The following is a 13,996-nucleotide window of genomic DNA, read 5'->3' as shown; positions in this document are numbered from 1 at the left end:
TCAACCTCTGCAGTGTTTGAAGCTTCCCGTCAGATCCCTTTTGATTCAAATGAAGCATGTACATGTTTTGTAGGAATGGAGGGGTGCTTTGGCATGCCCCTGCAGAAGGACACACACACACCTCCTAAAATTAAGTACGCAAAAAGTATGAGAAGTCATCGCACACTCCATCGTGCCACCATATTTTATTAAAGCATTACAACCTGAACCAATGTTAAACAATGTGTGAAAACTCTGTTATTACTATGATCTCATTCTTTTTAGTTGTCTGCATCTTCCCATAGTTTCGTTTTGGGTTCGAGTGTCCCGTTCCATCCTACCTTCTATCACAGATCCAAATTGTACCATCATCACCATAGCGAGCAGGTAAACTCAAACGAGGGCAGACGACAGATGTGAAGTTCAAGTCTGCCCTTCTGTCCAATCAGACATGCTTACAAATAACGGCACATGGGATCAAAGGTAAAAAAAAGTTTGTACTTTGAGCGCAACACAAATATGGACAATACAGGCAGTAAGCGCCGCCCAAAGAAGTGTCACCACTAGGTTGGGGCGTCACCGCTTTGTCCATAGGAAAACAATGGCACCACCAGCGCACAGCCGTTTTAACACTCATCAAGTGTTGTCTGCTTTATAAGGACAGAACCAGGCCTGCGGGAGTCTGTGCTCTGCTTCTACAGTCTGCAACAGTGAGAAGATGCCAAGAGGTAAACTAAAGCTAAGTACAGGGCTAAAAGCCAGCAGGTCTCCAAACAATACTTTACTTTCACCTTATGCGACTTGGAACAGTATAAATTACAGTTCAACAAAAATGTGAGTTGATTGCAAATAACCTTTCTCCTCATATACAGTAAGTTCAGGAAAAGTAGAAGAGGAAAACTTTAACACACATTCCCAGCTTGAATCTCTCAACCGTCTCCGTTGTTCCAGCCTCAGTAGCAGTATTATTGAACCAGCGAAACTCCAACAGAATGTGCTTTATTTGGCCGAAGAACACCAAGTCTCTGTCGGACTGATTCCACTGTCTACTTAGATCAAACATCAAACTGAACATCGAGTCCCAGAGGTTACAGATTAGGTATAAGAACAAACATAATTACACCACAAGCTCTTATCCATTATCCTATAATCATCTCCAGGGAGAGATTCTACTTCCTCGGTAGAATAATATCTTAAGACGCCATGTCAACAAAGTAACTTTCACTTAAATTTTCCTCTGTTTAAACACCACTATTAGCCATGGTGAAGAAACCACCTCAACAGAGAGATAATATATTAGCCAGGTCTACTCGTAGCCATGACATTTGACATTATTCAGTGGTCTTATCTCGTCGTCATGGCAACTGGGAGGTCTAGTGACAGCCTAAAGTAACACCACGAGGAAAGCAGTGCTCTTTGCCGTATATGAGAAGTCCTATAAACTAGAATTACAGCAAATTTGTCAAATACTTTGAAGGCAGTGGGTATTGAATTACAGTCACAAGTGGAGAGCTCTAGTTTCCATGATGGTGAAAATGTCTGATAGAACCACAGTGCAACCTTCCATTTCCAACATCTGAGCCCTGACTGAAAAACATTGTATTCCATTGCCAGACCAGCCCTAAGGGATAAAATCAGGGAACGTGTCAGAGGGCACACAAGAAAACACTTCCAAATAAATGAAATTGGGATGCCATAAATGTGAGGCCGTACAAGGACATAATCTTTTTTTAAATTCTATGCAGCCTCTGACCTACAAAGCTCTCCAGAACCCGATAACAGACATTATCCTATCTGATGAACATTATTCACCTAACCTTAAGATGCTAATGTGCCATGCACACCGAGTTGCTGCACAGCCTGAATAATGTGACTTAAGCCTGAAACATACCCCACACAAGTACACAATTGCAAACGACAATGCCTGGCCCAGCTGCCTGGCCCAATACTGAACGTTTGCTCTTATGCCCCGCTGGATGTAATAAACTCACTAAAGTTATATTTGAAACTACAGCCAGCATGAAAGATGGAGCACAAATCCAAGAAGACAGTGTCATTCTGCTGTTGCCTGATATAGCACATTTGCGCTATGATTTTTAGGTGACACATTCCAGAATGCAATGACTTGTGAAATCGATCTTGCGTTGTGTCCGCATACTTTGTCGTTTGTTTTTCAGTTCAGGTTAAAAAACTACAGCAGATTGAAAACATGGAAGGCTAGTAAGCAAGGCAGCTGCAGCTAATATAAAATGAATAACCGTGAGAGCCATGGGTGTGCCAATGTGCAAGTATAGACAATGGACCACAATGGAAACAAGCCCCTGAGGGTTTTTGTGTTATCCTTTTGGCATAATCTTTGACTGTACTACCTGTACTGTTATTAATAATCGTGTTAATGAAGTATTCAATCAATAAATCAAAGACAGTAGTCAACAGTATTGTCAATGCAAATTGACACACCTAAATCTAACACACCCATTATCTTCTTATCTTATTTTACTATTAGAATCCGCAAGGCATCCGGTGTTACTGTTTATCTGTTCGCCTCCTCAGTCCTCACGGCACACCAGTAGTGCAATTGCCTCCAAATTTTGCACAAATGTAAGTCATGGGTTGGGACATTCAATAGGCTAGCTTTCATGCTTTCAACTATCATAACTTTTTTTTAACGTTGATTAAAAGTCAGATCGTTCCCCACATTTTGGCCAGTAGGCGGCTGGCTCTACTGTGTACATGCGCCATCTACAGGCAGCTACAGAGAGCATATGCTCCCATTCACATCAACTGAGCAGCTGTTTTTAACCACTTGAACCCAAGAACATCCTGCGAAAATGGCAGATCTACAAGCTCACAATACACCTATTATCAGTAAAGTAGAATGCTTCATACCAAATGTGCAACTTGAATGACTAAAGATTTTGGAATTAAATGAATCAACTAGAGAGAAAAAATCTGAATAAAACTGAGGCCATATATCACAGCATAAGGAATAGATAGAAAAAGTATTAAGTGTGAATCTTACCAATCTGTTTTCATCAAACACCTCAAAGAGCAGTCTGTGATTCTGGGGGGACACCTGCAGGTAGTAATAATGTTAGAGCAGTGATCAAGTGGAGTATTAAGCCAACAACACACACACACACACAGGTCCAATTTGTAGGTAAATAACTACTTGCCTGTAAGTAACAACATTTCACATCTGTCTACTCTAAACAGAGTACTATATCTATTCCATATCTACTGTAGATCATTGTCAATCTTGTCCTATAATGTTAAACACCACACAAACACGAATAATGATTCTTCTATACATAACCAACAGGGAGCAGCTGGCCTTGTAAACTATAATACAACGATAAGGGTTTGATTACAGTTGCAGGAGAGCTGGAACTAATTTATGACATGTTTAAATTTAACAGCATTAAGAACTTGCACCACCACACCACAATAAGAATAACTGTGAGAAATATATATTTCAAAGTTCATGATACCTCCCAAAAGTTAAAAGCCAGGCTGTTATAAGCTATTGGTTATGTAAAATTATTACATATTGTGCAAAAATAAAAGGGCTGTTATTCACAGATATTGACGACATTCTTTACTGTGATGAAGGGGGCATGTTGACACAGTTATGGCTTTAGAACTAAGAACTCACCCTGAAATAGAACTCTTCATTCCACTTGGGATTTAGGGTCTAAAAGAGGATAAAATATGAACACTGTTAATCGTTTTATCTTGCAATTATGCCTATGGACAACTTCAACTTTATTGTCACATCACAGGTTTAGAGGTGTAAAGAAGGGGGTGAAATTATTTGTCATACAAGATCCTATCATTAGCAGTTTTCAAGAAAGGGGAAAAGAATGATGACGAGATGAAAAGAAAACAAGGAAATGGGACATCCACAGTCTGAAATTAGGCTTGGTCTTGTAATTCTCTCTGGCTTGATTTATCCTTTGTTGCACGCCGGTGTCACACCGAAAATAGCTGGTCTACAAGCTTAAAACATGTCGCACATATTGTGAGTTTGTAGATCGGCTATTTTCGAGTCTCACGCAACCGAAAGTATAAATCTGAATTCATCCTCCTAAAGGTCTTTACACTAATCGGGGGTCGTGACGAACAAACAATAAGAAAATCGCTGGCGATATTGATATAGTTGATGCCTCCCTCATTCATAGGTTTATGCAGTGAAAAATCAACCGTGTTCCAAAGAAAACATTTTGGACAAATTAATCGTATGAAATAACGCCTCTGGTGTGTAAAGACCTTTAGTGTAATGACTCGGTGCTTGCATCGGCCCAGGTAAATAATCAACCATAAGGATTTCCACTTATATAATCTCAAACATGCACAGCCTTCATTTGACATTTTATTAGTCTGAGAACTATGTGACAGTTCTCATTAAAATGCTTTCTATTATTGAAATGAGGCAAACACCAGAATGCCAATGAAGCTTTCATTTCACATGTCTCTCTGATTAATAAACACAAGAAGTTTTACAGCAGCAATAAAATAACATCTCTGTTAAAATAGCTTTCCCCCCATTGAACCCAATGCCCCCCCCCAAAAAAAGAAAAAGAATACAAAAAGATTTTCGTCATGATCAAGTTACAAAAAAGCAGACCAAAATAATATAAAACAATGTTTTTTGTTGTACATTATTTGTTGTATAATATACAGTAGTATAATTTAGGCCAAGAATGCCCGTCTCCCAATAACAGTCTATGACACGCTCGACAATAGCATTTGTATTAACTGTCCAGTGCATATTGCCACCGGGCACACTCTTATCTTTAACAACAAAGATGCTGGCAGGGGTGGCCCATTTAAAAGACACATAGATGGAGCTCATACATAGATGAGCCTTCCTTCCTCTTCTGCTCCACATAGCAGTGCACTGTCAGCTATTTATATCCTAAAAGACAGGCATAGCCACTGGTAGCATATGTCTGCCTGCATGGAGGCCTGGGCTGCCTGGCTCCAGCAGAGGATTGGCTGGCAAGTAGCTGATGCAAACCACTAGGAAAGGAGAAATGTACCAAGATATAAGAAGCTAGTTGCAGAGACTCATGCCCATCTCACTTGCAATAACAAGTGTTGCATAATGATGGCATTACTGTGTAATTATCTACTGCAGTGCTCAGTTGAAAATGCCTCCATCCAAATTATTTCTGTGGTGTGTATACCGGTATATATATATACTGTATATACATCTATCTATATCTCCATATCTCTCATTCTCTCTCTCCATCTATCTAAGAATGAAGAAGATGATGCAATTGTCACTACTCATACAGGTAGGTACAAGAAGCTAAATGCAATGTTGTGAGGTCCTCAAAGTACAACATACATGACAATAATAATAGCAAAATAAAAACTAAAAAATATGTGTAATAAGTTAAGTATCCATACCGGCATAACAATAGAGAGATGTATTATACACCATGGCCTAAATATAAAATGGTACAGCGATATAGTTTTGAATTTACTTGCAGCCTTGTCTAATACATATCGATATTTGCACGAACCATGGACAGTGGACACCCTCCACCACCCCACCAATCCTCTCTTGGGGCACGGGTTATACTTATAATGTGAACATGAAGAAACGGCTCCCCCTGGTGTGAACATCCCCCCACACACACACACACACACACACCCCCTAGACATCAGAGGGCAAACACCTAGAGTAAGAAGAGTCTCCCTATAAATAAGATTAATGATGTTTAGTATTGACTTAGTTCATCACTTAAGCCCTATAATTCCTCGTACAACGAAAAGCAAAAAAGATTGTCGCGACACATAGGCTACTGTGTAGCCCTAACCTATGGCTCATGTTCCAGCTTTCTGCTTTACAAAGACCCTTCATCCGTCAAAAAAATTTAATAACCACCAAAAACACAATAATCAAACAGAGGAGTATGTAATTATGGAATTCACTCCTCCCACTGCCACTATTGCTGTTGTATAGCTTTGGCGAGCCACGTAGAGTAACAATCAGTTCTGCCATGATCAGGTAAATGACTTTAACATGGCTTCGTAGTGGAAATGTATCTAGCAATTAAACTGGTTGTTTATTACTTATTACTCAGATAAACATCTTTGTAATGGGAAATCAGTCGAAGTGAAATAAAAAAAAAAATTGCTCACACAGTAGCGAAACACAGTAGCATCATGGGATTGCTGTGGGATTTCAACCAATCTGGAGGGAGCATGACAGGGGTGACTGAAGTCTTAAGGTCATTACACACCGGCGAATATGCGAATATACGCAAAATTCGGACTCGTTCCGAATAATTAAAAGACGCTTTTTCGCTTCGCTTTTTCGCTCCATGTAAGCTTGCATTGACTTTATAAGGTTTTAAAAAAAAACATTATTCGCATGAAAATTTCGCCTCCGGTGTGTAAGGGGCTTTAGACTGAGCTTACTGACAACATGCTCTAGAAAGGAGGAGGACAAAGCAACATGGATGGCCAGCATGTGCACACACTTTGGCAGGGACTTCTTGCCAGCCTGCTCTATCGTGTCATACAACACAAAGTATATAGGGCTTAGGTTTAAAGACCAGTGCCAGAAATGAAGAGTAAAGACTCTGAAGGAGATTATCAGTATGGGTAGTACTCTATGGCACAGTGCAAATCAAGCACCAGAAAACTAGGCCACACCCCCAGACAGTTTACTAGCCATATTCTTTTGAATCGAGACTCCTTATATTTGCACCACTCTATCCACTATAGACACCATCCATGAAAAACATGACATTTCTTTTGAGAGGAAAACAAACTTGATACATAGACACAGGAAAGTTCTGGAATTATCATACAGATATCCATGAGTAACAGCTATTGTTTATCTTGGGTCTTACCTTTTTAATAGTTTTCGTTTGGACTAAGGCAAGGTTTTCATCCGCAACATAGAGGGAGAGTTTTACATAAGGATCACTGCAAACAAAACAAAGCAACAAATGTTAAAACCTTACATTGAGTCTGACACATTTCTTTACACATTACACATACAAAAAACATAAATCTGCACCAAACACTATCATTGATGCTTTACACTCACTTCATAAAATAAGAATAGTCAAACAGTGATCAAGACACTTAACATCATGACAGTGTTGAAAGGAGACAGGATCCCATCTAATTAGTTACTCAGCTACTAAACCTTATCTAAATAAAAACAACCACAGGTGCCAGAGCCTGTATTGTTATCACCATGACAAAAATCCTACTGGTTCCCAGACCTGAAATCTGAGCTAGCAATGGATATCCCTGCAGGAAAAAAACTGCTTGTATTAGATTATTGTTAGGGATGGCTACAATGTCATATTGACAAAATAATGTGCTAAGAATAGTAGCTGCAAAACGTTTTTGAGTTCAAACAGTAAGCAGAGTGTCTGTGACTGGGCTATTTAAAAATAACACAGTAGTTTATTTGAAGGTGCTGACATGGCAGAAATCCCTAGTGAGTTTTTGATAGCGGCTGAGCTGTTCTATTCATTAGCCTGACCAATTCCTCTGCTGCTTTCAGTCCCCAAAGGCAGCTCTAGGTTCAATATCAGGTTGGCGTTCCCATGTCCTGAGATTAGAAAATCCACATATTTCACACAATTGCACTTTGTCTGCTCTCACATTTGTGTGGGGAAGGTAGGACCCCCCACCCCCATTATATGTATTGCAATCCAATAGGAACCTGCATGAAGCTGAGGACATACAATTTGCTTGACTTAACACAATTGCAATATAGGCTTAGTTCGTATTGAAGAGTACTTGAACTTAAGCTGTCCTACTTGCCAGCTACTGTAACATTCACTGTCCCTTATCTGTTACTTCAAAGCACCTCCTGAATGTTCTGTCTAGATTATTATCTTTTTTCTTTCCTTTTATCCATCTCCTCACTTAAGTTCAGCTTCAGGTTCTTTGGTAGTAGAACACTCACTCAATTCAAGGATACAGCCAAGACACAGGGAGAAAGACAACACAGAGAAGAGGGGGAATTCAAGAGAAATTCCCACAGAGATAGAGACAAATGACATTGCGGCTACCTTTATTGCAAAATAACCACTCCAGGATCCATGATGTTGCCCCTAATTGTGTGTTTATGTCTGGCTGTGATTAATTGTGACTAAACAAAAACAATGTCCCTACTGTATCTCTGCTACCCTGAAACTCCTTTTTGCCTTGTTCAATTGTAAGCCCTTTCCTGGTTTTAAAGGCTGCATTGCAGTAAAGTGAGCATTTTCCGGACTTAACTGACTCTGCAAGCTGTTCTGATATTTTACTTTACCCACTTAGTTATTATATAGGCATTACTGATTATTATTACTGACGACTAAATAGGCTTTAGACCTTGCACCATAGAGCATTTAAATAGGTCCCACGGAATGATAAGAAGAAAGGGAGCGGTTAACACCTGAAGAATGATGTAGTGGTTGAGTATCCAATGAGGAGACGGCTAGCGTAGTTATCTAATATCCACAACATGAGACCTCATTCTGTGTTTCTCCATGACATCAACGTTTTCTCCAGAGCTGGTGTAAGTTGGCCTACCAGAATGACAACATGATGTTCCTGTGCTTGCCTGCTGAACATGGAGTAGCACTCGCAGTTCTCAAAATGTCCAGCACTCATTCTCCGACTCTCTGAGCACTTTCACAACTCAGACACAGTCAACCTCTGAATGCATTGTTAGTGTGTAATTGTCTGAAGGGGGACTAGAGGTCGTTGCAGTTGTACTAGGATATGTTTAACTAGGGGGGGAGGGGGAAGGGGGGTGGGATTAACCACTTGAACCCCAGCATCCATATTATGGGGAGAACATTAGCCAAAAAGCTCACAAGAGATTGTAGATCGGCTATTTTTTGCAAAGAGATTTGGTTGGTGTGTAGACGGAAAAAAGTGGTCCAAGTATAGGTCCAGTTTTCCTAAGTCTAGAGGGTGGTTAATTATTCTTGTAGATAGTGTAGAATGACAGGAAGCTGAGGGTAGAGGGGAATGACATGCAACACAGGGCTCCTGCTGGAATCAAACCGCCACAAGACCATACTGTACGGTCAACACACTAAACATTCACCCCCACTGGTGAGCCCCAGGGATGCTCTGTGTGTGTTGTCTCATTATTCTTATCACACATGTAATCTTCTAACACAGGTTCTGAGGCTACTGCTTAAAGGATAACATTAAATAATGATGTTGTTAATGTGCAATCTGAAGTAAGAGTCTGTTCTGAAGCATTTCCTGAGCAGGCCATTACAGGAAGAAAATCCCTCATGGTAAGTCTGAATGTTTTATAGAAGATACGTGAATAAAAGTCATAAAAGTAAAAAATAAAAAAGGAATCCAAAATTAGTTTAACTCTCACTCAAAATCTTGTGACCAGCTTATACGCTAAGAAAGACCTGACTTCAATTATCATCCTAATAGACCAAATAATAGAAAGGTTCGCTGGAGCATTTTGCTTTTCTCACAGAATAATTTAAACAGAATGATAACTAAACTACTCAGTGGTGTGCTATTCAGTGTTTTTCTACCCTTGTGAGTCCAGACAAGGTAAGTAATTAATTCACAGGACGTGAGTCATGTTGCGTGACCGTGCAAAAAACAACAAATATAGACTTAAAGTACAACTCTACAAAGAGATATTATGCAACAGCACACAAACTTGTGAGAACACCGAGTTATACTTCATCACAGACTGGTCATTAGCCTATGCCCTATGGCAAGAGAAGGACAACTACACAGAATGGCTTTTTTTATTACCATAATACTAAACATTCACCCTCTAAAGTTGAAGTTCAGTGCTGATGCCAGACTTTAAGCAGAATAGCTTGGGAGGTAAAGATCCTGGGTCAGGGTTAGAGGCATATAGGCCAATTTAGTAAATTAAGATTTGCTGCTTGCACCTTGCATTATATTATGATGCCTATCATAATGTCAGGTCTGTGACAGCGCCCAACCCTATTCAATGGCACATGTTTTGTGTTTTTACACCACTTAACTCGCAAATGTGCATTTGCCTTTGTAATGAGGGGTTTGTGCTCTGCAACCCTACTACAACATCCTTCTCTTTGTAGTTGTCAACGGACTATTCTTGCTGACACAGTCTGATCATGTCCTACATTGACATTTTCACTCACCTGAGGAAGAGTTTAAGATCAAGGAGTTTTTTTTGTCACTCACTCTTACAGGTACCAGCAGCGAAATGTTCTATCCTCTTCTGTTTTGTCCTATATCACACTATGTATAGGCATCACAGTAATTGAATGTGCGCTTTAGACCACAATTTCCAACTCTATTGAGTGATAGATCAGAAGGATCAAAACGCAGATTTCACTTTAGTCACTGTTCCTATAGTAACACTAGCCCGTTCAGCAGTCTTTGTGACTGAAGCTCCTGCCAAAACAATAATGAATCGTCTTTCATAGTCACTCAGATCTTTTTCTCTTGTCATTTTGATCCAAAATCGAGGTCAACTGGGCCTGCTCAGCATTTTTATACATGCCACAGAGCATGATAGGATGCTAATTGTTTAATTGTATCATGCAGTCCACTAGGGATGCACCAAAAGTTTGTCCACCAAAATTATTCGGCCAAAAATAGGAACACATTTCCGGTCAATCCAGTGTTCAGCCGAATTAGTGAAAAACTAAATAAAATACAAATAATTATGATGAATAAAAAATGTGCCTGTTACCAGGTGCACACTGCACAGACGTATCTCTGTCTCTGTTGTTGGTGCTGAGAAAAAGCACTCTCTTGCAAGATCAAATGAATGATTCATACATGATATCTCATTATATAAGGTTGGGTAATATAATAGTTTAAGGCTATTGAAGTTTTATAGAGAACGAACATGCATACTGATGACTCTATTCACATTATACATAATGTTACATTATTCTATATAGTGTATCCATTCTAATACTTGGCAGCTGTAATGACCGAATATCTCCTCTGAGACCAATTACATTTATTAACTTATCTTATCAAATGCTATGTAAGAACAAAATAAGGTAAAGTGTTTGGATATTGATGCAGGGGTCGTGACGTAACGTTGATCAGAACATATTTACTGTTTCAAGAAATATTGCTGGCTGAAGAAAGTGTTCCCATAGAGAACGTGAACACAATATCCCTGAACTGAGCTGTGTCCAAACCTGGTGTTCCGAAAGAACGCCTTCATGGGACTTATATAATGACAACGTGGGTGTCAGTGGAACTACGAAGAAGCTAGGAAGGAATGAAGTCTGACTTATACTTAGTTGTGTACGGATATTGCACGCCGAAAATAGCCAATCTACAAGCTTGTGAGCTTGTACATCGGCACAAGCGCACATCAACTAATTATAAATCAGGCTCTACTGTGACCAATCCTCATTGCTCACCTCGCTCCGATGATGTCTTTCTTCGCCAGGTCGATTCCTGCGATGACTTTAACCCGTAGCACCCTTGTATCATGCTGGAAAAGAAAGCGACAGATCGGAGACATTTAATGAAATTCATCAAGAAATGATTTCCTAATTCCCAAAGTTACTTCCAACGTGTGAGACTTTCCAGGGTTTTATAAATAAATCAATAAACCTGGAGTTAAATATCTTACACTTACAGTACATTTGAAAGAAACCATCTAGCCTTTCACTGAGGGTTTCTGTATGGTAACAATAATCAGACCTAGCTGAAAAGATAAGACAATAAAGGATAGCCTAAACTATATCAGTCAAATTCTGAAAATAATCACCTGTTACGTCCAAAGTATTTCATGCATAATGATGACTGTTTCATACCTAACAACTGTAAATTACTCTCTGTAGCAATATGTCCTTGGGATTGGCAATATGGTTATTCCCATTTAGGAATAAGGGTAATTGTTTTGCATATTTTTCAAAAAGAAATTCTGTATTAGGAAATGTATTAGAGTTGACCTAGAGAATTCTTTGACCTGCCTCACACTGCACTCACAGTTTTCTACTACGCTGCAAATTGCAGTGCAGGGCTGCAGGCCAAAACAAAATCAATGGTACTACGCTACCCCAGAAGATAGGCTAGGTAATGTTTACACCAAGTAATAGCTGACAACATATTCTGTCACAGACTTAATTATTGTAAGTGCTGCTAGGGAAAGGGCGAGGGAGTTGAACAGACAGTCAGCTGTTATTTAAGGTCGTGGTAGCCTTGTTCAGAGCGATGTAACAATGCTGATTGTTTACATCACATTCACAGTAAGATTATGGTATTATGGAATGTGGGCCTATAATTGGGTTGTAAGAGGTTATATGCCTGTAACACAGTGATTACGCAGAGGTTCTAGGCGAGGTTCCAACAACACAGTCAAATCCTCAAGTGTGAATTTTGTAACTATGAGAGTCTAAACTCTTGAGTTGAATTAACACTAAGGATTTTAATGTGAACCCTTGAGAAACCCTTCCCAACGCCCCTTTTGCTGTTATAGTATGTGTGGAATGTAGCTATGGTCTTTAGCTCTAACTTCCATAATGACAGACAGGGGTCAGCAAGGTAACTTAGCCTACTCCCGACAGCAATAACAGCATGAATACTGGCTTGGATATTTCACCTGAATTGATTAGGCTACTTACAGTAACAGTACATACGTGATTACATTTATTTGGCATTTAGCAAAAGCAATAACAATCACATTTAAATAGACTTCAATTCACTACAGTAATGTAAAAATAATTCTGTGCTTAGCTTAGATAGCAGTATGACGAAGGCTACACAAGCCTATATTTTGCGGTTCAACTAAAAACACTATTTCAAAACACCTGGTCATTTATAAATTATGGTATAATGAGTTGGCTGAAGCATATAGTGTTAATCCTCTAGTCTAGTCTATGCAGACTCCTTTGTCCATTTCTGTAGGCATGCAGGCAGTGGCACGCCCCCCCATTTCCAGTAAGAACACAGGAATATATAAAGATATTTCATCCATCCATGCCATCACACAAAAACATCACCGTCCTCATTACCCCTCACTAAGGCACATAGCAGACATCCTAGAACAGTAATGATGATTAGGGCTTAATAAAAAATAATTATGTTTTATATTTATGCTATTCTTGTATCTTATGGTGGTGTGTAAAACATAATGAATTAAATAGATCAGCATGATTACTGGAATGTAACGTTAATAAACATTACTTTAGAATAATTCTACCTGGAATAATCATGTAACGTTAAAACCGTTACTTCAGAGAATAATTCTTACTCGAATGAACCCCGTTACTTCAGATTCAGAAGGATTCTTTCTTACTGGAAATGGAATGTAAAGTTCAACAGAAGAAGGACTGGAATGTGACGTAATAAAAAACCTTTACATCAGAAGGTCAGGATTCTATTTGGAATGTGATGTTAAAAAAAAACCTTGCTTGGAAGGGCTGGAATATAATGTTAAAGATCACATTATTGGATTCTTACTGAATGTATAAGGTTAAAAACCTTGACATCAGAAGGATTACTAGAATTTAACCTTTTAAAAAACCTTGACATCAGAAGGATTCTCAATAGAATTTAACCTTTTAAAAAACCTTGACATGAGAAGGATTATCACTAGAATTTTACCTTTTAAAAAACCTTGACATGAGAAGGATTCTCACTAGAATTTTACCTTTTAAAAACCTTCACATCAGAAGGATTCTCACTAGAATTTTACCTTTTTAAAAACCTTGACATCAGAAGGATTCTCACTATAATTTAACATTTAAAAAAACCTTGACATCAGAATGATTCTCACTAGAATCAGCTAGAGAAAAAGCTTTAGGAAACACGGAACAAGCAGCTATCCTGACAGCTGACGTCCTCCATGAGAAAGCATGTCTAGCAGAGCTGGGATCCATAGCTAACACTGCAGGCTCGTTTTCGTTTAACACTTTACAACTGACAAAAATGCAGTGGTGGAAGAATGTACTCACATTTTGTACGTAAGTAAAAGTACCAATATACCACAACGTAGAAATACTCTGTTACAATTAAAAGTCCAGTATTCAAAATGTACTTG

General features: G+C 39.0%; 1 protein-coding gene across 1 annotated transcript in view; it reads right to left on the bottom strand.

The window, feature by feature from the left end:
• The window catches only part of nedd4l (NEDD4 like E3 ubiquitin protein ligase), a 65,067-nt gene that overhangs the window by 50,003 nt on the left and 1,068 nt on the right, over positions 1-13,996 (bottom strand). Inside the window, 4 exon segments of the mRNA XM_080418677.1 lie at positions 3,002-3,055; positions 3,635-3,673; positions 6,849-6,924; positions 11,370-11,443. Coding sequence (XP_080274803.1) covers positions 3,002-3,055; positions 3,635-3,673; positions 6,849-6,924; positions 11,370-11,443 — 243 coding nt within the window.

This window comes from Gymnoscopelus braueri, assembly GCF_963280865.1.
Source record: "Gymnoscopelus braueri genome assembly, chromosome: 22".
Classification (NCBI taxonomy): Eukaryota; Metazoa; Chordata; class Actinopteri; order Myctophiformes; family Myctophidae; genus Gymnoscopelus; species Gymnoscopelus braueri.
The sequence above is the reverse complement of the archived record's forward strand: the minus strand, read 5'-3'. Positions and strand labels throughout refer to the sequence as shown.